Source organism: Mustelus asterias, chromosome 18 (genome assembly GCF_964213995.1).
Source record: "Mustelus asterias chromosome 18, sMusAst1.hap1.1, whole genome shotgun sequence".
NCBI classification, from domain to species: Eukaryota; Metazoa; Chordata; class Chondrichthyes; order Carcharhiniformes; family Triakidae; genus Mustelus; species Mustelus asterias.
In genome coordinates, this window is record NC_135818.1 from 26,682,980 (window position 1) to 26,710,127 (window position 27,148).

The 27,148-nt window shown below is 44.4% G+C and overlaps 1 protein-coding gene across 22 annotated transcripts in view; it reads right to left on the bottom strand.

Moving 5' to 3' along the window:
- The window catches only part of LOC144507030 (uncharacterized), a 276,508-nt gene that overhangs the window by 135,315 nt on the left and 114,045 nt on the right, over positions 1 to 27,148 (bottom strand). For all 22 annotated transcript variants that reach the window (XM_078233599.1, XM_078233590.1, XM_078233584.1 and 19 more), the window contains one exon: positions 13,511 to 13,690. In XM_078233599.1, coding sequence (XP_078089725.1) covers positions 13,511 to 13,690 — 180 coding nt within the window. The remainder of the gene's footprint in view (positions 1 to 13,510; positions 13,691 to 27,148) is intronic.

Consider the following 27,148-nt stretch of genomic DNA (forward strand, 5'->3'; position numbering starts at 1 on the left):
TTCTATTCCCTTTCTTAAACAGAGGAACAACATTCGCCACTCTCCAGTCCTCTGGCACCATCCCCGTGTAAGAAGTTTAACAACACCAGGTTGAAGTCCAACAGGTTTATTTGGTAGCAAAAGCCACACAAGCTTTCGGAGCTCCAAGCCCCTTCTTCAGGTGAGTGGGAATTCTGTTCACAAACGGGGCATATAAAGACACAGACTGAATTTACATGAATAATGGTTGGAATGCGAATACTTACAGCTAATCAAGTCTTTAAGATACAAACAATGTGAGTGGAGAGAGCATCAAGACAGGCTAAAAAGATGTGCATTGTCTCCAGACAGGACAGCCAGTGAAACTCTGCAGGTCCAGGCAGGCTGTGGGAATTACAAATAGTGTGACATGAACCCAATATCCCGGTTGAGGCCGTCCTCATGTGTGCGGAACTTGGCTATCAGTTTCTGCTCAGCGACTCCGCGCCGTCGTGTGTCATGAAGACCGCCTTGGAGAACGCTTACCCGAATATCAGAGGCCGAATGCCCGTGTCCGCTGAAGTGCTCCCCAACAGGAAGAGAACAGTCTTGCCTGGTGATTGTCAAGCGGTGTTCATTCATCAGTGTCTGCATGGTTTCCCCAATGTACCATGCCTTGGGACATCCTTTCCTGCAGCGTATCAGGTAGACAACGTTGGCCGAATTGCAAGAGTATGTACCGTGTACCTGGTGGATGGTGTTCTCACGTGAGATTATGGCATCTGTGTTGATGATCCAGCACGTCTTGCAGAGGTTGCTGTGGCAGGGTTGTGTGGTATCGTGGTCACTGTTCTCCTGAAGGCTGGGTAGTTTGCTGCGGACAATGGTCTGTTTGAGGTTGTGCGGTTGTTTGAAGGCAAGAAGTGGGGGTGTGGGGATGGCCTTGGCGAGATGTTCGTCTTCATCAATGACATGTTGAAGGCTCCAGAGGAGATGCCATAGCTTCTCCGCTCCGGGGAAGTACTGGACGACGAAGGGTACTCTGTCCACAGTGTCCCGTGTTTGTCTTCTGAGGAGGTCGGTGCATTGTGTATAGCATCGGTTGAAGGTCCCGTGTGGTGAAGAAGTCTTGTTCAACCGATGCTATACACTCGATACATTGATGACATTTTCTTCCTTTGGACTCATGGTGAACAATCACTGAAACAACTATATGTTGACATCAACAAGTTCCAACCCAGCATCAGACTCACCATGGACTACTCTCCGGAATCGGTTGCATTCTTGGACACACACATCTCCATTAAGGACGGTCACCTCAGCACATCACTGTACCGCAAGCCCACGGATAACCTCACAATGCTCCACTTCTCCAGCTTCCACCCTAAACACGTTAAAGAAGCCATTCCCTACAGACAAGCCCTCCGTATACACAGGATCTGCTCGGATGAGGAGGATTGCAACAGACACCTCCAGACGCTGAAAGATGCTCTCATAAGAACAGGATATAGCGCTCAACTCATCGATCAACAGTTTCGACGCGCCACAGCGAAAAACCGCACCAACCTCCTCAGAAGACAAACACGGGACACAGTGGACAGAGTACCCTTCGTCGTCCAGTACTTCCCCGGAGCGGAGAAGCTACGGCATCTCCTCCGGAGCCTTCAACATGTCATTGATGAAGACGAACATCTCGCCAAGGCCATCCCCACACCCCCACTTCTTGCCTTCAAACAACCGCACAACCTCAAACAGACCATTGTCCGCAGCAAACTACCCAGCCTTCAGGAGAACAGTGACCACGACACCACACAACCCTGCCACAGCAACCTCTGCAAGACATGCCGGATCATCAACACAGATGCCATCATCTCACGTGAGGACACCATCCACCAGGTACACGGTACATACTCTTGCAACTCGGCCAACGTTGTCTACCTGATACGCTGCAGGAAAGGATGTCCCGAGGCATGGTACATTGGGGAAACTATGCAGACGCTGCGACAACGGATGAATGAACACCGCTCGACAATCACCAGGTAAGATTGTTCTCTTCCTGTTGGGGAGCACTTCAGCGGTCACGGGCATTCGGCCTCTGATATTCGGGTAAGCGTTCTCCAAGGCGGTCTTCACGACACACGACAGCGCAGAGTCGCTGAGCAGAAACTGATAGCCAAGTTCCGCACACATGAGGACGGCCTCAACCGGGATATTGGGTTCATGTCACACTATTTGTAATTCCCACAGCCTGCCTGGACCTGCAGAGTTTCACTGGCTGTCCTGTCTGGAGACAATACACATCTTTTTAGCCTGTCTTGATGCTCTCTCCACTCACATTGTTTGTATCTTAAAGACTTGATTAGGTGTAAGTATTCGCATTCCAACCATTATTCATGTAAATTCAGTCTGTGTCTTTATATGCCCCGTTTGTGAACAGAATTCCCACTCACCTGAAGAAGGTGCTTGGAGCTCCGAAAGCTTGTGTGGCTTTTGCTACCAAATAAACCTGTTGGACTTTAACCTGGTGTTGTTAAACTTCTTACTGTGCTTACCCCAGTCCAACGCCGGCATCTCCACATCATGACCATCCCCGTGGACAGTGAGGACCCAAAGATCAAAGCCAAAGGCTCTGCAATCTCATCCCTTGCCTCCCAAAGAATCCTAGGATATATTTCATCAGGCCCAGGGGACTTATCGACCTTCAGTTTATTCTAAACTGCCAGTACTTCCTCCCTCCGAACATCTACTTCCTCCAGCCTATTAGTCTGTAACACCTTCTCTTCCTCAAAAACATGGCCCCTCTCCTTGGTGAACACTGAAGAAAAGTATTCATTCAGCACCTCTCTTATCTCTACTGACTCCATACACAAGTTCCCACTACTGTCCTTGACTGGCCCTAACCTCACCCTGGTCATTCTTTTATTCCTCACATAAGAGTCAAAAGCCTTGGGGTTTTCCTTGATCCGACTGGCCAAGGACTTCTCATGCCCCCTCCGAGCTCTCCTAAGCCCCTTTTTCAACTCATTCCTTGTATCAAAATAAATAAATAAGTATCAAGATAAATACAATACATGGAGAGTTTGATAAAATTAGAGTAGGCAACAGTAATCAATAGATGGGGCCAGAGTAAAGGGGAAAGTTACAAAGTCTAAATCAGGTTGTGCATGTATATGAATGCACACTGAATGGTTAATAAGATTGGTGAACTCTGGGCACAAGCTGACAAATGGAATTACAATATTATTGGTATAAGGGTGACTGGCTCAAAGAAGGCCACGACTGGATGTTAAACATTCCTGAGTACAAGGCGTTAAGCAAGACAAGAAAGGACGGATGGGGGTGTGTGTGTGTGTGTTGGAGACAGCAGGCGAAGCGAGCGAGTCAGTAAGTTCCTGAGGGGTCAAGGACAGAATCACTCTGGATAGAGTTAAGAAACGACAAAGGTGCAATAACATCCATCAGTATAGCATACTGAGCACCAACTGGTGGAAGGAATGTAGAGAAAAAATATTTGTGAAGAAATTACAGAGAAGTGCAAGAATATAGAGTCATTACAATGGGGGACTTCAATTATCCAAATATAGATTGGGATAGTAATAGTGCACAGGGACAAGTGGAGCAAGAGTTCCTGGAATGTATTCAAGATCATTTTCTGAGAGTATGTTTCTGGTCCAACAAGAGGGCAGGCACTGTTGGACCTGGTCCTGGGGAATGAATTGGCCAAGTGAACCAACTATCAGTGGAAGAGCATTTAGGGGACAGTGACCATTGTAAGTTTAGGCTGGCCATGTAAAAGGACAAGGAACAATCAAGAGCAGGAATAAGTAATTGGGGAAGGGTGACTTCAGTCGGATGAGAATGCATCTGAATCAAGGTTGGAATCAAATGTTGGTAGAAAAGGTGGTGGCTGAACAACGGGCCACATTCAAAGAAAAAATATTGCAGGCAATGTCAAGGTATATTCCATTGAAGGGAAAAGGTAGGGCAAATAAATTAGAGCGCCCTTGAGAGAGATAGAGGTAAAGATGAAACGGAAATACATATATCACAAATGTCAGACAGAAAACACAAGGAAAATCAGGCTAACTATTGAGGGAGCAGAGACGAAGTGAAAGAACTAATAAAAAAGGAGAGAACATGAAAATAGACTGGCAGCTGGTTAGCACTGCTGCCTCACAACGCCAGAACCCCGTGTTCAAATCCGACCTCAGGTGACTGCCTTTGTGGAGGAAACCCACGCAGACACAGGGAGAATGTGCAAACCCCACACAGTCACCCAAGGCCAGAATTGAACTCGGGGGTTCCTGGCGCTGAGAGGCAGCAGAGCTAACCACTGTGCCACCATGCCACCTTTGAGAGTTTTGAGTTAATTAAGGAGAGCCTGCGTGGATTTGTGAAAGGAAAGCGTGTTTGACCCATGTAATTTAACTTTTTGACAAAGAAACAGAGAAGGTTGATGTATGAATTACAATTAATATGGAATTTAATAAAGCGTTTGACAAAGTACCACAAAAGGCTGGTTAACAAAATGGAGGCTCACAGAATAGGACCAGTCAGTGTCAGCTTGGATTAAAAAAATTGCATAAAGGCAAAAACAAAACATGGTAAATGGCTGTTTTTCAGAGGATGGTAGACAGTGCTGTTTCCCAAGAGGCTTAAAATAGTGGTGGAATTCATGGTCTGCAGGAACAGTGGGGTAGAAAGTGTGAGCTGTTGTCTGAACAGTGGAGTTTGCACATTCTCCTCATGTCTGCGTGGGTTTCCTCCGGGTGCTCCGGTTTCCTCCCACAGTCCAAAGATGTGCGGGTTAGGTTGATTGGCCAGGTTAAAAATTGCCCCTTAGAGTCCTGGGATGTGTAGGTTAGAGGGATTAGCGGGTAAATATGTGGGGGTAGGGCCTGGGTGGGATTGTGGTCGGTGCAGACTCGATGGGCCGAATGGCCTCCTTCTGCACTATAGGGTTTCTATGTTTCTATGAACAAATGACATGTCGAATGTTCTGTAGGGTGCTTTGACTTTGGTGTCAAGACTTGCATTTGAGTCAGATCCCAACCGAAATGGAAACAAAAACCTCTGGTGTCTAGTCAACTGATACATGTTGAAGTCAGATAAAAGACACAAAATAGCACCCATTGGTGTAGGTAGGTTGAAGAACACAAAAGCTGTATCCAGAAACAGGCATAAGCATCAGTGCAAAAGGTAAGGCTGAAGTATCTACAGCCTGAAGTGTCAAATGAATGATCCATCTCGGCCTCCTCCGGTGTCCCCAGATCCCAGTCTCCAGCCAATTTGATTCACTCCACATGCTATCAAGAAATGGTTGGAGGCACTGGATACTGCAAAGGCTATGGGCCCTGATAATATTCTGGCAATAGTATTGAAGGCTTGTTCTCCAGAACTTGCCACTCCTTTAGCCAAGCTCTTCCAGTACAGTTACAACACTAGCATCTAAAATTGCCCAGGTATGTCCTGTACACAAAAGACAGAACAAATCCAACCCGGTCAATTACTGCCCCATCAGTCTACTCTCGATCATCAGTAACGTGATGGAAGGAGTCATCAACAGTGCTATCAAGCAGCACCTGCTCAGCAATAATCTGCTTAGTGATGCCCAGTTTGCGTTTCACCAAGACCACTCAACTCCTGACCTCATTATAGCCTTGGTTCAAACATGGATAAAAGCTGAATTCCAGAGGTGAGGTGAGAGTGACAGCCCTTGACATCAAGGCCACATTTCACCGAGTGTGGCATCAAGGAGCCCTAGAAAAACTGGAATCAATGGGTATCGGGGGCAAACTCTCTACCGGATGGAATCATACCTGGCACAAAGGAAAATGGCTGCAGTTGAGGGGGAAGTTAGTCATCTCAGCCCCAGGACATCTCTGCAGGAGTCTCTCAGGGTAGTGTCCTAGGCCCAACCATCTTCAGCTGCTTCATCAATAACCTTCCCTCCATCATAAGATCAGAAGTGGGGATATTTGTCGATTATTGAACAATGTTCGGCACTATTCGTAACTCCTCAGATACTGAAGCAGTCCATGTTGAATAAATTAGTCTAAGAAATTAGATATAGCTTTTGGGGCTAAAGGGATCAAGGAATATGGGGGGAAAGGGGGATCAGGATACTGAATTCGATGATCAGCCATGATAAAAATGAATGGCCGAGCAGGCTTGAAAGACCAAATGGCCTACTCTTGCTGCTAGTTTCTAGGTTCAATTGCAACAAGATTTGGACAATACCCAGGCTTGGGCTGACATGTGGCAAGTAACATTCGTGCCACACAAATGCCAGGCAATGCCCATCTTCAATAAGAGACTAACCACCACCCCTTGACATTCAATGGTGCCGCCATCACTGAGTCCCCCATTGTCAACATCCTTGGGGTTACCATTGACCAGAAACACAACAGAACTCGCCATATAAACACAGTGGCTACAAGAGCAGTCAGAGGCTAGGAATACTGTGGTGAGTAACTCACCTCCTGACTCCCCAAAGCCTGTCCACCATCTTCAAGGCACAAGTCAGGAATGTGATGGAATTCTCCCCACTTGCCTGGATGGGTGGAACTCCAACAACACCCAAGAAGCTTGACACCATCCAGGACAAAGCAGCCCACTTGATTGAAACCACATCCACAAACATCCACTCCCTCCACCACCGACGCTCAGTAGCAGCTGTGTGTATTGTCTACAAGATGCATTGCAGAAATTCACCAAAGATCCTTAGACAGCACCTTCCAAACCCACGACCACTTTGTGGACAAGGGCAGCAGATACATGGGAACACCACCATATGCAAGTTCCCCTCCAAGCCATCCTAATTTGAAATATACCGCTGTTCCTTCGCAGTCACTGGATCAAAATGCTGGAATTCCCTCCCTAATGGCACGGTGGGTCAACCCAGAGCATGTGACTGCACCGTTTCAAGGAGGCAGCCCACCACCACCTTCTCAAGGGTAGCTAGCGATAGGCAATAAAAGTGACATCCATGTCCTATGAATGAATAAAGGGCAAAAAAATACAAGGTTGTTGCAGCTGTTTCTACTATTTAAAGTAATTAACTGATCAGACTTGACCCAATGCACCGGGTTGTCACCAAGGATTCAGTAAAAAGTAACGTTGGTAGGTTCACTGCACCCAAACTGCCATGAGAAGAGCCGAGGTGGTTCTGGAGGAGATCTTTGCTGTATCTGCTATTTAATTTGTAGTTTAATGTATAGACACTGTGATCTATCCATTAATTCTTGTTTAATTTATACTGATTTTAGTTTTGTGTGTAAGTTATAAAATATGAAATCGTGCATCGATTGGGAACTGCTATTGACTCAGAATTGGAAGCTAAATCTTTGTAGAAATCTACCCAAGGAAGATCAGATTCTTGAAGGGCTTTGTGGTTGAAACTAATGCCATACATGCTGAGTGGACTGCCTTGTATATCTGTAAGAAGTTTAACAACACCAGGTTAAAGTCCAACAGGTTTATTTGGTAGCAAAAGCCACACAAGCTTTCGGAGCTCTAAGCCCCTTCTTCAGGTGAGTGGGAATTCTGTTCACAAACAGAGCATATAAAGACACAGACACAATTTACATGAATAATGGTTGGAATGCGAATACTTACAACTAATCAAGTCTTTAAGAAACAAAACAATGTGAGTGGAGAGAGCATCAAGACAGGCTAAAAAGATGTGTATTGTCTCCAGACAAGACAGCCAGTGAAACTCTGAAGGTCCACGCAACTGTGGGGGTTACAAATAGTGTGACATGAACCCAATATCCCGGTTGAGGCCGTCCTCGTGTGTGCGGAACTTGGCTATCAGTTTCTGCTCAGCGACTCTGCGCTGTCGTGTGTCGCGAAGGCCGCCTTGGAGAACGCTTACCCGAATATCAGAGGCCGAATGCCCGTGACCGCTGAAGTGCTCCCCAACAGGAAGAGAACAGTCTTGCCTGGTGATTGTCGAGCGGTGTTCATTCATCCGTTGTCGCAGCGTCTGCATAGTTCCCCCAATGTACCATGCCTCGGGACATCCTTTCTTGCAGCGTATCAGGTAGACAACGTTGGCCGAATTGCAAGAGTATGTACCGTGTACCTGGTGGATGGTGTTCTCACGTGAGATGATGGCATCTGTGTCGATGATCCGGCACGTCTTGCAGAGGTTGCTGTGGCAGGGTTGTGTGGTGTCATGGTCACTGTTCTCCTGAAGGCTGGGTAGTTTGCTGCGGACAATGGTCTGTTTGAGGTTGTGCGGTTGTTTGAAGGCAAGAAGTGGGGATGTGGGGATGGCCTTGGCGAGATGTTCGTCTTCATCAATGACATGTTGAAGGCTCCGGAGGAGATGCCGTAGCTTCTCCGCTCCGGGGAAGTACTGGACAACGAAGGGTACTCTGTCCACTGTGTCCCGTGTTTGTCTTCTGAGGAGGTCGGTGCGGTTTTTCGCTGTGGCGCGTTGGAACTGTTGATCAATGAGTCGAGCGCCATATCCTGTTCTTATGAGGGCATCTTTCAGCGTCTGGAGGTGTCTGTTGCGATCCTCCTCATCCGAGCAGATCCTGTGTATACGGAGGGCTTGTCCGTAGGGGATGGCTTCTTTAACGTGTTTAGGGTGGAAGCTGGAGAAGTGGAGCATCGTGAGGTTATCCGTGGGCTTGCGGTACAGTGAGGTGCTGAGGTGACCGTCCTTAATGGAGATGTGTGTGTCCAAGAATGCAACCGATTCCGGAGAGTAGTCTATGGTGAGTCTGATGGTGGGATGGAACTTGTTGATGTCATCATAGAGTTGTTTCAGTGATTGTTCACCATGACTCCAAAGGAAGAAAATGTCATCGATGTATCTAGTGTATAGCGTCGGTTGAAGGTCCCGTGCGGTGAAGAAGTCTTGTTCGAACCTGTGCATGAAGATGTTGGCATATTGAGGTGCGAATTTGGTCCCCGTGGCTGTTCCGTGTGTCTGGATGAAGAACTGGTTGTTGAAGGTGAAGATATTGTGGTCCAGGATGAAGCAGATGAGATGTAAAATTGCATCTGGAAACTGGCAGTTGTTGGCGCTGAGCACTGAGGCCGTTGCAGCAATGCCATCGTCATGGGGGATGCTGGTGTAGAGTGCCGAGACATCCATTGTGACGAGGAGCGCTCCTGGTTCAACTGCTCCATGTGTGCCGAGTTTCTGTAGGAAGTCCGTCGTGTCGCGACAAAAGCTGGGGGTTCTTTGTACAATGGGTTTCAGGATGCCCTCGACATAGCCGGAGAGGTTATCGCACAGGGACCCATTGCCCGATACGATGGGACGGCCGGGTGTGTTTGCCTTGTGTATCTTCGGGAGGCAGTAGAGATCTCCAACGCGGGGAGTACGTGGGATGAGAGCACGGAGGGTGTTCTGAAGGTCCGGATCAAAGGTCTTGATCAGAGTGTTGAGTTGACGGGTGTGTTCTTTGGTCGGATCTGCAGGTAACTGTCTGTAGTGTTCCTCGTTGTTGAGTTGTCGGTACACTTCTTTGCAGTAATCCGTTCTGTTCAGTATGACGATGGCCCCTCCTTTGTCTGCTGGTTTGATGGCAATGTTGCGGTTGGTCTTGAGAGCGTGGATGGCGTTACGTTGTGCTTGGGTGATGTTCGGGGCTGTCTTGTGAGTGCGGCTGATGAATTTGGTGTTGACGCACCTCCTGACGGCTTGGGCATACATGTCAAGCAGAGGGCAGCGGTGTTGTTAAACTTCTTACTGTGTTTACCCCAGTCCAACGCCGGCATCTCCACATCTTGTATATCTGTGACATCGATCTTTGCTGTATCTGCTATTTAATTTGTAGTTTAATGCATAGACACTGTGATCTATCCATTAATTCTTGTTTAATTTATACTGATTTTAGTTTTGTGTGTAAGTTATAAAATATGAAATCTTATCTATTGGATTTTCATTGGGGTGGTTTGATAAATTTGGTTCTTTTGTTTGTTGATCACCCTAGAGATCATAATGTATATTATAGGAATTGCTTAGAGTAAAAATTCAAAATCTGTCAATGATACTAAAGCTGGACATATGGCTGACAATAAGCTTATTACCAATTCACAACAAGACATAGGCTAGCCAATGGGCAGTAATGTAGCAGTTGAAATTTAATGCAGAGAAGTGTGAAGCAATACATTTTGGCAGAAAGGATAAAGAGAAGCAATAGAGATTAAATGCCACAGTTCTAAGGAGTGTACAGGAACAGAGGAACCTGGAGGTTTATGTGCACAGATTTGAGATAATTGCAACACATATTGAGAGCATAATTAGAAAAACATTTGGGGTCTTGGGCTTCATCAACAGAGATATTAAGTACAAAAACAGGGAAGTATGCTGAACCTTTATAAAGATCTGGTGAGGCCACAACTAGAATATTGCATCCAATTCTGCTCACCACACATAGGAAGAATGCAAGGGTCTTTGAGTAGAGATGCAATTTACCAGATGGTTCCAGGAAATTTTTTTATACAGTAAAGAAATGAAAAGTACGGAGAGCTTCTGCTGATGCTGGCTGTTAGGTTGGAGAAGTTGGGGTTGTTCTCTTTGGAGCAAAAGAAATCGAGGGGAGATGTGACAAAGGTATACAAGGTTTTGACAAGTTTATTTAAAGTGGACAAAGAATAGCTGTTTCCATTAGCTGGTGGTACAAGGACTATGGAACATAGGTTTATGGTTTTGGGCTGGATATGCTGAGAGGATGTAAGGAAGGCCCTTCTTACAGAACGGGTGGTAATGACCTGGAATGCACTGTCTATGAGGGTCGTGGAAGCAGAGATGATCATGATTTAAAAATTCAGCAGACCTCTAAGGAAAATAAACTTGCAAGTAATGGTTCCCAAACTAAGATTCTTAAATGCCTCAGGGATTTGAGGGAGAAATCCATAATGATTAACACAGAAGTGTCTGTCCACCGAAATTAATCTCGAGTAGTAGCCTGTCACTCAGGATGGTTTACATCCAAAGCAGCCAGTCAGGTATTTAGACCACCCCAAATGACATGCTACTTGGCTAATGATTGTTATTCTAAACAACAACAATCATTGGCCCAATAGATGGCACCTTGTCTCGCACTTCATGACAGGAGTTGGAGTTGCAGACTGGGGCGCTGTGTCTTCTTCTTTGGAGTCATATGCTTCCTGTGACTGTAGGATTGGAACTTTACGGTAAGTGCCTGCATGTTAACTTCTGGGGCGGGTTGTGAGGGCGAGGTAAGGTTGGGGATGAGGTGAGGCAAGGCGAGGGTAAAGGGTTGGGGATTTGTAAATGAGATAAGGGAAAAGGGGTTGGGAGGCAAGTGGATGAGAGGAGTTTTGATCTGTGATTGTAATGTTTAGTACCACAAAATTAAATACTGTACAGGTACCACTATGTTAATGAAAGCTGAAGCAGTCACCAAATTTCAGTGTTATCTGCACGGTGTTATAAATAACCAATGGGATATTTTCCTGTCAACTTACTAATTTTGCATAATGCTGTTAAAGTAAAAGTTGTACTCTGTGGCTTGTTTAATTGTCATGTTGGGATCACCTATAGATTGCATACAAACTAACACTGCATTATATCTTGTAATTTATTTTCATTACTCTTTCACCAGCATTGTTGCTTATCCTAATTACCACCGAAACGAGTGGTTTGCTAGGCCATTTCAGGTGGCAGTTAAGAATCAACCACATTGCTGTGGGTCTGAACTTGCATGTAGGTCAGGCTGGTTAAGGATGGTGGACTTCCTTCCCTAAAGAGCATTACTGAATAGATAGGCTTTTAAAACAATCAATGATAATTTCACAGTCCTCATTGCTGAGACAAGGCTTATATTCCAGATTTAGTAATTGAATTTAAATTCTACCAGCTGCCATGATGAGATTAGAATCCCGAAAACATTAATAGTAAAAATGGAAAATGCTGGACAAACTCAGCAGGTCTAGCAGCATCTGTCAAGAGAGAAACAAAGTTAGCATTTCACAGATGCTGCCAGATTGGCTGAGTTTTTCCAACGTTTTCTGTTTTTATTTCAGATTTCCAGCATCAGAAATATTTTCACTTTATTATCACAAGCATTAACCTGCGCCTCTGGATTTTAGTCCTATGACATTACCATTACACCACTATCTCCATAGAATGACCCATGCTGCTTAAATATTGGAAGACCGGGGCGGCGGCGGCGGGGGGGGGGGGGGGTTGTGCATGCGCGCGCTAGATAGTGTGCAAACAAACTGCCATAAGTAAAATGAATTTTATATTTCCAAGTTTACTGCCTTTATAATTTATACTCAGGTTAAAGAGAAAATCCTTGGAAAATATTTATCTTAAGGACGGGGATCGTGAGATTTGGCATTTCCTTTAAAGGGGTTTACAGGAAGTTAAAGTTTGGAACCACTGAGTTAGGAGATAGAAATGGGGAAAAGAGACTGATTGGATTGCTCTACGGAGAGTTGGCATGAATTCGATGGGCCAAATGGCCTCGCTGTGTGCCATAAAGATTCCTATGATTATGATTCTAAATTTTAAAATGTAGCTGACATACCAGAGATGTTGAACGGTTTCATGCTCGCAAAACTAATCCCATCTTTGAAATTACAATTCCCCCCCCCCCCCCCCCCCCCGGGCTGGATTTTATTTAATTTATGTATTTTCAAGAATCTACAGATCAATCAAAACTAAGCAATAGGAACACAGATGATAGCCAGGATTAAACTGGGCTAATTGATTTGTCATAATTTCACTCAGAAAGTTACTCGCACATCTTCATTATGCCCAGCAGACTGACAACAAGAGGAGTATGGTGACAGTCTTGCCATAAATCACAATGCCTTTTGGTTTACATACGGGTTTGAGTAAAAACTGCAGTGATTACACATTAACGTACAAGCCTGTTTTTCTGCCCTGGTAGATTGTATAAGATAAGAATCTATGTTTCATAAAGATATTACTCACAGGTGAAATCTAGATTCTTAGCTATTCTCCACTGATTCAACAAAGCATATGCACATATGTGAAATACTATCCATAGGCTCATTTTAGCTACATCAGTTGCTGGATTTGGACAGAAACATTTACGAGCAAAGGCTTCCACTATGGGGAGAATATTCATTTTGCCAGAATCATTTACCTATTGTATTTAGTGCCACCAGCACCATAACCCACAAACAATAAACATGGAGGGATAAAGATTAGAAAGATAAAGGGAACAAATGTAAAAAAGGAGGGAGAGCATGTTATTGTGGGAAATTTAAGCAGTATGTTCACATCTATGGTTCCTTCTGTGAGAAGTTCCTGATATTTTCTGTGCCACATGGAAAAATAATTATGTTCAGGTCTTTCCCTACAAGTGAGGAAACAAAAAATCAGACCAATAATATGCCCAGATCCAATGAGAAAAATGTGCTAATCATCACCTCTAGAATATTCTTTTCCAGATTGCAACAGAATGCTCACTTTTCTAATAGACAATCATTAGCAGATTTTTAAAAGTTCAAGAGAAATTTACACATGAAAATGTTCAGATATGCAGCCACAAAAACACATCATTTACCTTGACATGCTATAACTTACCTGCCACCCTTTTTCCGAACGCTTCTTTTCCATACCAGATTTTACCATCTCAAAGTCTGGGCCACCCCAGTTGCGAACATTACGCCGACTGACCACTTGCTTATCCCCATCTGGTAAGGGACCTGAACGCCGACGGTCATCCAAGAAATTTCTAACTGGATTCTTGTCAACTTTTCCTTCCTATAAAAAAGGCAAGTTACTCACCAGAGAAAGCGGTTCCCATTATTCCCTACCAAGTGCTCTTATTGCAATCAACTTTTACAGGAGTCTACAGATTGAGAATTTAATGATTTTTTTAGCCTCATTACGTGCAAATCAGGTAACAAATACAACCATTTGCAAACTTTCAAATCATCTACAGCACCAACATTCTTCAGATTTGACCGCTGCCACAAAAATTAAGACCTGAAGAGATAAAGGAGGAAACTTGGATATATGGAAAGTTTCAAGAACTATTACACCTGCAATTTGGAATGATGGCAAGTCAGGTTGCCAGGATAGTGTTTGATAAATAGGAATAGACAATTTTTGGCACTTGTCTTGTTAAATGGCTTTTATGTTAAGTAATTATTTTACTCAGCATTAAATGCATTTCCTCCTGTGGGAGCAAACACCTGACACAATTTTCTAGTGTTGTATTCTTAACTGCATCAATGCAATAACAAAGCCTGGTTTACATCAAGGTTGATCTAGATCAGGAAAAAGATGGGCATATCATCTTGAACAAAAATAAATTCATAAAACAACTTGGATAAAGAGGCGTTTTGTCTTTATTTTAAGAAACGAAATCGGTCATCAGAATGCAGGGTAAATGTGTGGGTTACAGGAAAAGACTTGAGGTGGGATCCTCTGTCGGAGAGTTGGTGTAGATTGACGGCTTCCTTCTGCGTTGTAGGGATTCTATGGAATATAGGTTTCTAACATCCAATGAAAATTAAAGTCATGGTAGTTTCTAAGGCCAGCAGCTTCAGTCATCGAAAGGTACAAATTTTTAAAAGGCTTGTGAATATTTGGTTCAACCCTAAACCAGTAAAACGTGACATTTAAAGAGTAAAGTCCAATGCTAGCTGGAGAAGCATCTCATCTTCCGATTAGGCATGTTACAGTCCTCAGGACTCAACATCTTTAGACTGCGATCGTTGTTCTTCATCTTAAACCCCCTTTAAAAAAAAAATCCCATACATTTATTGTCTCAATGCAATAACCCTCCCCCCTTCCCCACCCCCAGGGCATGTCTTTAGATCTCAAAGTTGCTACATCTTGTTGCAATCTCTCACAGCTACAATTTAATATCTAACACATTTCTTCCTCTTTTTAGTTCTGATGAAGAGCCAAACAGATTTTGTTTTCTCTCCCTACAGATGCTGCCAGGCCTGCTGACACAGAGGGGGTAATGTAACAATTACACAAAGGGGGTAATTTAACAATCGACAGAGGGAGTAATTTAACCCTTTTCTCATAAAAAACCTCCCAAGAGAAAGGGTGGATTTATTAATCAAGTTGGCTACCGGGCAAGGAACCTATTAAAACAGGTCATCCCAACTGAAGCTAAAATTCCATATAATTTGAGACGCCTGACATTCTGGACTAGAACTCTTTGCCTCTCTTGGAAATCCCAACCCAATAAAATATCAGGGCCTCAACATTCCTGCAAAGGAGCTGTCTCTACAATTGTTTCAGACTAAAGTATTTTCTACTGACATATTCCGCTTGCTGGGGCTCTGGCATATGGGTATCACAGACAGGCCAGTGATAGCCCATCCTGAATTGCCCTTGAGAAGATGGTGAACTACCTTCTTGAACAACTGGAGGAACTCACCAAGGCTCCTTCGGCATCGCCTTCCAAACCCCAAGGCTGCTATCATCTAGAAGGACAAGAGCAGCAGATACCTGGAAACATCAAAACCTGGGAAGTTTGATGAAGGTACACCCTATGGAATTTTCCAAAACTAGCAGCAATAAATGAATGTTGATATATTTCCAAGTCAGATGATGTTTGACTTCAAGGGAGTGCCATCGTGTCCTTGACCTTCTAGGTGGTAACAGTTACAAGTTTCAGAAGTGCTGTCAAAGAAGTCTGTGGAAGCTGATGCAGTATGTTTTGTAGATGGTACGCATTGCAGTCATTTACTAACGTCATTCAACAGAGGAATCTGCATACCGTCAGACTTGTATGTGACTCCAACCCACAGCAGTGTGGTTAGGCTCTTAACAGGTCTCTGAAAAAACCTATCAAACTGCTGCAGAGTAGTTGAATAAGAATAAAAGAATTTGACAGATGACTTGGCATCAACCTAGACAACAAAAACAACAAAGACACAACCTGAGCAGTCAACCTTGCAAAGTTTTTATTAATTCATTTACAGGATGTGGGCGTCATTGGCTAGGTCAGCAGTCCAAAGACGTGCGGGTTAGGTTAATTGGCCATGCTAAAATTGCCCCTTAGTGCCCTGAGATGCGTAGGTTAGAGGGGTTAGCGGGTAAATATGTAGGGATAAGAGGGTAGGGCCGGAGTGGGATTGTGGTCAATGCAGACTCGATGGGCCAAATAGCCTCTTTCTGCACTGTAGGGTTTCTATGATTCTATTGCCCATCCCTAGTTACTTTTCAGAAGGTGTGGTGAGCTGCCTTCTTGAACCACTGCAGTACCTGAGGTGTAGATACACACAGTGTTGTTAGGGAGGGAGTTCCAGGATTCTGACCCAACAACAGCAAAGAAAAGATGATATTTCCAAGTCAGGATGGTGTGACTTGGAGAGGAACATCCAGGTTTTGGTGTTCCCACGTAACTGCTACTCTTGTCCTTTAAGATGGTAGCAGTTGTATAGTTGGAAAGTGCTGCCTAAGTGAGTTCCTCCAGTGCATCTTACAGATAGTACACACAGCTGCTACTGTTCAACACTGGTGGAAGGATTGAATATTTGCGAAAGGTGTAGCAATCAAGCAGATTGCTTTGTACTGGTGTTGAGCTTCTAGTGCTGTTGTAGCTGAACTCATTCAGGCAAGTGGAGGGTATTCCATCACACTCTTAATTTGTGCCCTGTAGATGATGGATAAGCTTTGGGGAGACAGGAAGAGAGTTACTCCTAGCCTCTGATCTGCTCTTGTAGCCACAGTACTTATATGGCTAGTCCAGTTCAGTTTCTGGTCAAAGGTATCCCCAGAATGTTGGCAGTGGGAGATTCAGTGATGATAATGCCATTAAATGGAATGTCATGGGTCAATGGTTAGATTTTCTCTTGTTGGAGATAGTCATTGTCTGACAGGTGTGGCAAGAATTTTACTTGCCACTTGTTAGTGCAAGCCTGGATATTGTCCAGGTCTTACTTCATTTAGGCATGGGCTGCTTCAGCATCTGCTGAGTCACAGATGCTGCTGAACATTGCACAATCAACAACGGACACCCTCACTTCTAATCTTATGATAAAAGGAAAGTAATTGAAAAGTGGTGGCACAAATATACAGTCAGGAGGGAATGACCCTGGAAGTGCTCAATATCGACTCTAGACTCCACAAAGTCTCATGCCATCAGGTCAAACAGTCAAGGAAAACACTCTGCTGATTGCCATCTACTACTCTATCACAGCTGACAAATCAGTGATCCCCTCCCATGTTGAACACCCCTTGGAAGTAGCATGGTGGGTAACAAGGGCACAGAATTCACTGTCTGGAGGTCCTCAATCTTCATCATCAAGAGTGGCTTGTGGTACTATCATCACTGGGGTGGCTGAGTCCTGAAGGTCATATCTGCCAGCTTAGATTTATGATGGGAGAACCAATAAGAGGGAAAAACTACTTGGTCTAATCTGTACTAAGCTACCTGTTGTAGATGCAGCTGTCCAGGACATTGTTGGTAGGAATGGCCACCCCACAGTCATTGCGGACATAAAATTCCATTTTCACAGTGAGGGCACCCTCCAAAGTGTTGTGTGGCACTAACACCTTGATGAAGTTGACTTGGGTACCCATGAGGAGCTTGGGCCATCAGAAGCAACAGAATGTATTCAATCACAATCCATAACGTCATGGCCTAGTATACCCCCACTCTATCATTACCATCAAACCAGGGGGCCAAACCAGATTTAACAAAGAATGTAGGAAAATGTCAGGAGCAACACCAGGCTGTCCTAAGCCAATGCTGTACTACACGCATGCTAAACAGAAGGAACATGCCAAATACAGAGCAAAGCAATCCTGCAACCAACAAAATCATAAAGTTCTGCAACCCTGCCACATCCAGTCATGAATGCTGATGGAAAATAGAACTACTAACCAGAGGAGGAGGCTCAACAAACAGACCCATCCTCAATGATAGCAGAGTCCAGCATCTCACTGTCAGTATAAAAGACAAAGCTGAAAAATAGCAGACAATCCATTTTGGCTTCTTTCTGACGTCCCCACCAAAGATGTCAGTCTTCAACCAATGTGATTCATTATATGCACCTTCAAAACCACTGAAGGCACTGGGTACAATAAATCTACAGGCTCAGACAACATCACAGGTGTAGTACTGAAGACTTGCGCTCCAGAACTAAGAGCACCCCAACTAAAATAAAAACAGAAAATGCTGGAAAAACTTAGCTGGTGTGGCAGCATCTGTGGAGAGATGTTAACTTTTCAAGGCTGTATGACTTCTTCAGAGTTAAAGAGAGAGAGAGAAATGTATCTGATTTTATACTATTTAAGAGGGGGTGGAGCAAATCAGAAGGCTTGGGAGGAATAGGTGGGAGCTTGGAGAGATCTGACGAAAGATGTCATGGGCACAAGTCAAAGGGAGAATTAAAGATAAAGAAGGTGCTCATAGTGATATATAGGTAACATAGCAAAATGTATTAACAGAACAACAGTCAGCGCTCTGTGAAAGTAAAACTTAAAAATAAGTGACAGATGACTTCAAGTGCAGCTCCTCACACCCTGCTTCCTTATAGGATTCCATCCCATTCCTCCCACTTTCTTCATCTCCATCACATTCGTTCTGATGATGGTATCTTCTAAAACGGTGTTTCTGACATGTCTTCCTTTTTCCTGAACCAAGGGTCCACCCCCAACCATATCCAATCAGGTTCATCTCCTGTATCTCTGCCCTCACCCTTAGAAGTATGATGGGTTCCCCTTCACCTCACTTTTCACTCCACCAGCCTCTACATTCAAAGGATCATCCTCTGCCATTTCTGCCAACTCCAATGTGATGCCATCACCAAACACATCTTCTCCTCAACCCCTGTCAGCATTCTGCAGGGACCCTCCGTGATACCCAGGCCCACACCTTCATCACCCCCAACTCATCAGCCCCTTTCCATGGCACCATCCCATGCAACTCATCGTCCAAGGCTTGTTCCACTTGCACCTCCTTCAATCTGGTCTATTGAATTTGCTGTTCCCAACACTGTCTGCTCTATATTGAGGAGACTAAATGCAGGCAGGGTGACCATTTTGCAGAACATCTTCGCTCAGTCCACAGGCATGATCAAAATCTCCCTGCTGCCAATTCAACTCACCATCTTGCTTGAATGCATGCACGTCCATCTGTCCTTGGCCTGCTGCAATGCTCCAATGAAGCCCAATGGAAACTGGAAGAACAACATTTCATCTTCCGATTTGGCATTTTATAACTTTCTGAACTTGAAATCCATCCTCCATCTTAAACCTCGACATCATCCAAGAAAAAGCAGCTCATTTAATTAGCAGCCCATCCACCACCTTGGACTTTCTCTCTTCACCACTATCTCAGAATGGGAGCTGTCTATATCATCCATAAAATGAACTGCAGCAGTACAAGGCGACAGCTCACCACCACCTTCTCAAAGGCAATTAAAATGGGCCATAATCGTTGGCCTTGCCAGCAATGCTTACATACCAAATAAGAAACAAACTAAAGTTTATGGTAATTGAATGTTTATGATGATAAATGGTATGCTAATCAAGTGGACTGTTTTTTCCTGGATGGTGTCAAGCCATTTTGGGTGTTTTTTCAGCTGCACCTATCGAAGCAAATATTGAATATTCCATCACACTCCTGACTTGTCCATTGAAGAAGGTGAAAAGGTTTGGAGAAGTCAGGTGAGTCACTCACCACAGATTACCCAACTTCTTGTTTTTAAAATCAGAGATTACATGGCTAGTCCGGTTAAGATTCTGGACAATGGGGATAACTAGGTGCTTTGTTTCTCTCTTGTCAAGATCATCACTACCTGGCGTTTGTGTGGCATGAATATTATTTGCCATTGGTCAACCCAAGCTGGAATTTGTCCAGTTCTTGCTGCATATCGACACAGAATGTCTCAGTATCTGAGGAGTTACAAATGGAATCTAAACACTGTGCAATTGTCGAACAAACCCACTTCTGACCTCATGATGAAACAAAGGTTATTCTCAAGCAGCTGAAGTTGGTTAGGACCAGGAAGCAATCTGTGAAACTCCTGTAGTGATGTCCCAGATTTGAGATGAATGGTCTCCAACAATCACAACCATTTAGTTTGTGCTGGGAATAACTCAAGTTAATGAAGACTTCTGCCTAGGTCATCATTCAATTTTTCCAGGCCTTTCTGATACCACAAATGGTCAAATGTTGCCTTAATGTTGAAGGCAGTCATTCTCACCTCACCTCTGGAATTCTGCTCTTTTGTCCACATTTGGATCATGTCTGTAACGAAGTTTGAAACCAAGTGGCCCTGATAGAACCAAAGAAGCTGGGCACTGGTGAGCAAAGTGTGTCGGTTCAGTGTCACTTAATGACGCTGTTGATCACACCTTTCACCACTTTCCTGATGATTGAGTGTAGACTGATGGGGTGATAATTGAGCAGATGAGATTTGTCCTGCTTTTTGTGAGCAAGGTATACTTGGATAACTGTTGTGTGTGTCAGATAGATGCGTGTGTTGTTGTTATATTGGAACAGTTTAGCTAGAAGTATGGCTCATTCTGGAACCCCTGCTAAGCAGGAACCTGAAATACTTTTTTTCTTCAGTGATCCAGTTTCCACTTGCTATTTTAAACAAGGTATAATGTCTAATATGTGAAGCAGAAATTGATATCTGTACACTTTTGAGTGAAGTCATTTTCCAGCTTCACACAAAGAATCTTAACAGTTCTGTCCATATGGTCAACATAGCTAATCTTTAGGGAGTATTGGAATCAAGCAACTCAGTGGCAAGCTATTAATAGAATCAAACTATTGTTTGTTTTGTTCAGGTTTATAGATGTTCATGCCCTGGTGACTATCCCACAACACCTGTTTAATTTTGTTAGCAGCTGGACATAGAAAGGAGGAAATATTGCCCAAATACATTCCAGCGTTGGGCCAATATAGTGACTTCAGGGGCGGTATTGATTGCACAGTTGAATAGACGGTCTGCAGACTTGTCCTTGCACATCGTAAAAGGAAACTATCCAGCACTAATGGGAAGAACCTGGCTGGATCAGATCAACTTGGACTGAAGTAAATCTCATGACAGATTCCAAGGTAGGCCCAACCAAAAGCCTAAAGGAACAGAAAGTAGCAGCTGCTGAAAAAGCTCTAAAAGCAGCTGTGGCCAAAGCTCAGGCAAGCAAGGCTGGGACTTTGACGACAAAAGTTCAGCATACTGCTACAAATGTTGGTTCAGGATCGAGAAACAAAGGATGAAGAGTTTACAGAAGATGCATATGAATGCTTTGAGAAAAATGAAGGTCAACAGTATCCTGAAAAATATGGCGAGGATTACCGGAATGTATTTACATGCTCCCTTTGTAAATTCCGAACCACAGAGAAACAAGAAATTCAAAACTCCTTATCACAAGGAAACTCTCGAGTTCATTGGAAAGAACATCCAGCTTGGAAAAAGAGCTGCTGACTTCCTTCATGCATCAATGGTCAACAAGAAAATAAAGATTTTGGATTGTAAACAACGACAACAACAGAAACAAAAGGAGCTAGCACAGAAACTCACAAACGATATTTGGATGGGAGTTGTTCCAGATGACCAAATGAAAAGAGTTGGAGTTGCTCAGAGTGCAGTCTGCAACACCAATATTCCTTTCCTATTTCACTCTGCACAACAACATCTGAAGTCCAATGAACATTCCATCAGTAAGACGAATTACCATGACCTGGTCTTAGCAACCCAATCCTAAAGGCTAAATTTGGTATGTTCTTAAAGGGTGGAAACCCTTTGGAAATCCTCAAGAACAGCTTAAACTGGACAGTTTAGAAGTTGTATTCTAGAGACAAGACCTAAGACACAAGGGTGAATGCAGTGAGAATGCAATTCCCAAGGGGGCGAATTCAGGGTCAGAGGCACACCACAATCTGAAGGCGGCACCACAGAGGCTGTGCCATGAGACTCAGGTAAAGGAGATCTCAGTATGCACCCTCGAGGGACAGCTATTGGCAAAGATTGACAGCCTGGGGCATGAAATAAAGAGGCTGGAAACTGAGGTTGAGCGAAGTCGAAGAGCTCCAATACCCGCAAAACCCCAGCTCCGCCTTACTCCAGCTAAGATCTATCCTGGGTGTGTCACGCTCAGCAGTGCAAATGAAAGTTCAAAATGGAAGAACTGCAAGGAAAATGCAACAGGAGGTAGAGAAGGAGAGGCCAACCTCTGTAGTGGAAGCTCTGAAAAAGCAGCAGAATCAGGTTATACGACAAGAGAACAAGGCGAAACATTGTGTTTATTGTCAGGGTCACGAAGTTGGCAAGGAACTATACCACAAATTAAAAGTCGATATGTGCCATCATCTTAGCACAGACAAGACCGGTCCCTTACATTGTACAAACACAAAACAACGTAATATGGGTAAGACATGTGGATCAACTTTTGGCAACAAGAACCAATTTGCCAGAGGCAGAAGCGACAGAGTCCACATCAAGCTGTACCAAGAGAAGACCTGGATCCTCCTGAGAACACAACACTATCCCAACCAATTGGGGAAGATAGTACCTCAGTTTAGAACACTTCAACACCAACTTCATCTCAGAACACCACCCTAACTTCGGTTAAGATGACGTCCAGACCAAGCCAAAGATAACAGAGGTTGCAGTAAACACTAAAAACCGCCGCCTGGGGTTCACCAACAGCTACACAGAGTGATGGCCTCTGGAATGTCTGACCTATTGACTTATTAATTGTTTATATTGTTAATTTTGATAGTTAACATTGCACTGTTATTGGTGTCAGGAACATTTGATTTAAAGGGGGAGGAAGAGTGTTGTGTATTCATGTTATTTCTAGTGTTTCCTCACTAGCAGCTTTACAGTGAAACAGGGACACTAAGAGACTGATCACGTGACATCATCGGCCATTTGCGTGGGCAAACGGGTCATCTATCTGAGCAACCTGTAATGTTAACACCTTTTCAATAAAGCTTTGTTTAAACCTTCGCAGCCTATCTTATAAAGCCACCACAGCTACTCACTTCTTAATGCAGGGTTTCCCAAACTTTCTGAGCTGCAGAACCCCTAGTGACCTCCTAACAGCATTGGGGAACCCCAAACATTCTCAATGTTGACAACCTTTTTTCCACGAAATAGGAGCAAACACAGAAATCATATGTAAAGAAGTCTTTTCCAGCTATATCTATGCATTTTCAGGGAATATTTGTCTGGAGTTCTGCATAGCAATGTTCCAATGAGACAGGGAAGTTATGGTAGGTTACAGGAACCGTGGTATACAAAGGCTGTAATGAATCTAGTCAAGAAGAAAAGAAAAGCTTACAAACGGTTCAGGGAGCTAGGTAATGTTAGAGATCTAGAAGAGTATACGGCTAATAGGAAGGATCTTAAGAACGAAATTAGGAGAGCCAGAAGGGGTCATGAGAAGGCCTTGGCAGGCAGGATTAAGGAAAACCCCAAGGCATTCTACAAGTATGTGAAGAGCACGAGGATAAGATGTGAAAGAATAGGACCTATCAAGTGTGACGGTGGGAAAATTTGTATGGAACTTGAAGAAATAGTAGAGGTACTGAATGAATACTTTACTTCAGTATTCACTATGGAAAAGGATCTTGGTGGTTGTAGTGCAGACTTGCAGCGGACTGAAAAGCTTGAGCATGTAGATATTAAGAAAGAGGATGTGTTGGAGCTTTTGAAAAGCATCAAGTCAGATAAGTCGCCGGGACTGGATGAGATGTACCCCAGGCTACTGTGGGAGGCGAGGGAGGAGATTGCTGAGCCTCTGGCGATGATTTTTGCATCATCAACGGAGACGGGAGAGGTTCCGGAGGATTGGAGGTTTGCGGATGTTGTTCCTTTATTCAAGAAAGGGAGTAGAGATAGCCCTGGAAATTATAGACCAGTGAGTCTAACCTCAGTGGTTGGTAAGTTGATGGAGAAGATCCTGAGAGACAGGATTTATGAACATTTGGAGAGGTATAATATGATTAAGAATAGTCAGCATGGCTTTGTCAAAGGCAGATCATGCCTTACGAGCCTGATTGAATTTTTTGAGGATGTGACTAAACACATTGATGAAGGAAGAGCAGTAGATGTAGTATATATGGACTTCAACAAGGCATTTGATAAGGTGCCCCATGCAAGGCTTATTGAGAAAGTGAGGGGGCATGGGATCCAAGGGGACATTGCTTTGTGGATCCAGAACTGGCTTGCCCACAGAAGGCAAAGAGTGGTTATAGATGGGTCATATTCTGCATGGAGGTCGGTCACCAGTGGAGTGCCCCAGGGATCTGTTCTGGGACCCTTACTCTGTGATTTTTATAAATGACCTGGATGAGGAAGTGGAGGGATGGGTTGGTAAGTTTGCTGATGACACAAAGGTTGGAGGTGTTGTGGATAGTGTGGAGGGATGTCAGAAGTTGCAGCGAGACATTGATAGGATGCAAGACTGGGCGGAAAAGTGGTAGATGGAGTTCACCCCAGATAAGTGTGAGGTGGTTCATTTTGGAAGGTCAAATAGGATGGCGGAATATAATATTAATGGTAGGACTCTTGGCAGTGTAGAAGATCAGAAGGAGTCTTGGGGTCTGAGTTCATAGGACGCTCAAAGCAGCTGTGCAGGTTGAGGCTGTGGTTAAGAAGGCGTATGGTGTACTGGCCTTCATCAATCGAGGAATTGAGTTTAGGAGTCGTGAGATAATGTTGCAGCTATATAGGACCCTGGTCAGACCCCACTTGGAGTACTGTGCTCAGTTCTGGTCGCCTCATTACAGGAAGGATGTGGAAGCCATAGAAAGGGTGCAGAGGAGATTTACAAGGATGTTGCCTGGGTTGGGGAGCATGCCTTATGAGGATAGGTTGAGTGAGCTCGGCCTTTTCTCCTTGGAGAGACGAAGGATGAGGGGTGACCTGATAGAGGTGTATAAGATGTTGAGAGGTATTGATCGAGTGGACAGTCAGAGGCTTTTTCCTAGGGTTGTAATGGTTGCCACAAGAGGACACGGGTTTTAAGGTGCTGGGGAGTAGGTACAGAGGAGATGTCGGGGGTAAGTTTTTCACTCAGAGGGTAGTGGGTGCGTGGAATGGGCTGCCAGCAACAGTGGTGGAGGCAGATTCGATAGGGTCTTTTAAGAGACTTTTAGGTAAGTACATGGAACTTAGTAAGATAGAGGGTTATAGGTAAGCCTAGTAATCGCTAAGGTAGGGACATGTTCGGCACAACTTTGTGGGCTGAAGGGACTGTGTGCTGTAGTTTTTCTATGTTTCAATGTTTCTATATATTAATCTGGTAATAAACAAAAAGTTCTCTGATTATCATTGAAGAATCTCTACAGAAGAGGCCATTCAGCCCATCAAGTCTGCACCAACTCCCTGACAGAGTATTGTACCCAGGCCCTCTCCCTGCTCTATTCCAGTAATCCCACGCATATACCATGGCTAATCCCATCTAACCTACACATCTTGGGACACCAAGGGGCAATGTAGCATGGTCAATCCACCTAATCTGCACATCTGTGGATTAGAATTATACAAGCATTACGCCTTGTTACTTTTAATTGCGGGAATGACACTGGACAGCTGATTCAAATGTCTCAGGCACACATCAACCTTTCTCACATTTGCCTGCATGTGCTCCGCTCCCCCCATGTCCCTCTCACTCACTTGCATGTGTGTCCGCCCTTGTCCCTAGCACCCACTCACCCCCTTGGTCACACCCTCCTACATACCCCATACCCCAACACACACATGTGCCCACTCACACACAAACATGCACCCTGCTCCATTCCCTGGGCTCCAAGACCCCGCTCTGATCCCCGGGCCCCAAGACCCCACCCCAATGACCCAAGGCCCATGCCCCTGTACCCATGGCCTGAAAACTCTGCTCCTTTCCCAATGCCCCTCTGTCATCGCCACCTGTAAGCTGCTGGCTCACCTGGGCAATTCTACTCAGCAACAGCGAGATGGAATAAATCAAATGGTCCAATCAGAGCAAGGCCTCTCAGAGCAATGAATGCTGATAGACTGATTAGGCAGCCTATCAGCATCCTGTGCCCCAAGGGATCTTGTTCTGATTGGCCCATTTGATTTCTCTAACTCTTTCTAAATTTTGCATGTTCAAACTGGTGTTTACCAGTCATTTGGCGGCCGCCAGCTTTGTGAGCTTTTCACAGAGCTCTGGGAGTCAGCAGACCTCAGTTTGGGAACCCCTGCTAAGTAGGTGCTTCACTGTCAGAGATGGACCTCAAGTGGACATAAATTATCTCATGGCACTATTTTCAAGATGAGCAGGGGAGTTCTCTCCAATGTCCTGACCAAAATCACCCAACAGATTCAAAAACAGAAAATGCTGAATAATCTCAGCAAGTCTGACAGCATCTGTGGAGAGGGAATGGAGCCAACATTTCAAGTCTGGATGATTCTTCATTGGCTCTATTCTCTCTCCACAGTTGCTGTCAGATCTGCTGAGATTTTCCAGCATTTTCTGTTTTTGTTTCAGATTCCCGCATATGGGGTATTTTGCCTTCACCCAGGTTATCTGAATTATTATTACATTTTTGCTGATGAGCTTGCTGTATGCTAATTGGCTTGCTGTTGTTTCCTACATTACAACCGTGACTACTCTGCAATGGTATTTCATTGGCATAAAGCACAATGATCATATGGCCATAAGATGCAAGAGCAAAATTAAGCCATTTGGCCCATCAAGTCTGCTCTGCCATTCAATGAGATTATGGTTGATCTGATATATTCCTCAACTCGACTTTCCCACCCTATCTTACTGATGAAAAATGTCTACCTCAGCCTGGAACATACTTTAACGACCCAACCTCCACAGCTCTCTGTGGTAAAGAATTCCACAGATTCACTACCCTCAGAGAGAAGAAATTCCTCCTAATCTCTGTTATAAATAGGCAATCCTTCACTCTGAGATTATACCCTTTGGTCCTGGACTCTCCCACAAGAAGAAACATTCTCTCAACCTCTACCTTGTCAAGCCCCCTGAGAATCCTATATTTCTCAACAAGGTCACCTCTCATTCTTCTAAACTCCAATGAGTACAGGCCCAACCTGGTAGCACAGTGGTTAGCACTGCTGCTTCACAGCTCCAGGGTCCCGGGTTCGATTCCCGGCTCGGGTCACTGTCTGTGTGGAGTTTGCACATTCTCCTCGTGTCTGCGTGGGTTTCCTCCGGGTGCTCCGGTTTCCTCCCACAGTCCAAAGATGTGCGGGTTAGGTTGATTGGCCAGGTTAAAAATTGCCCCTTAAG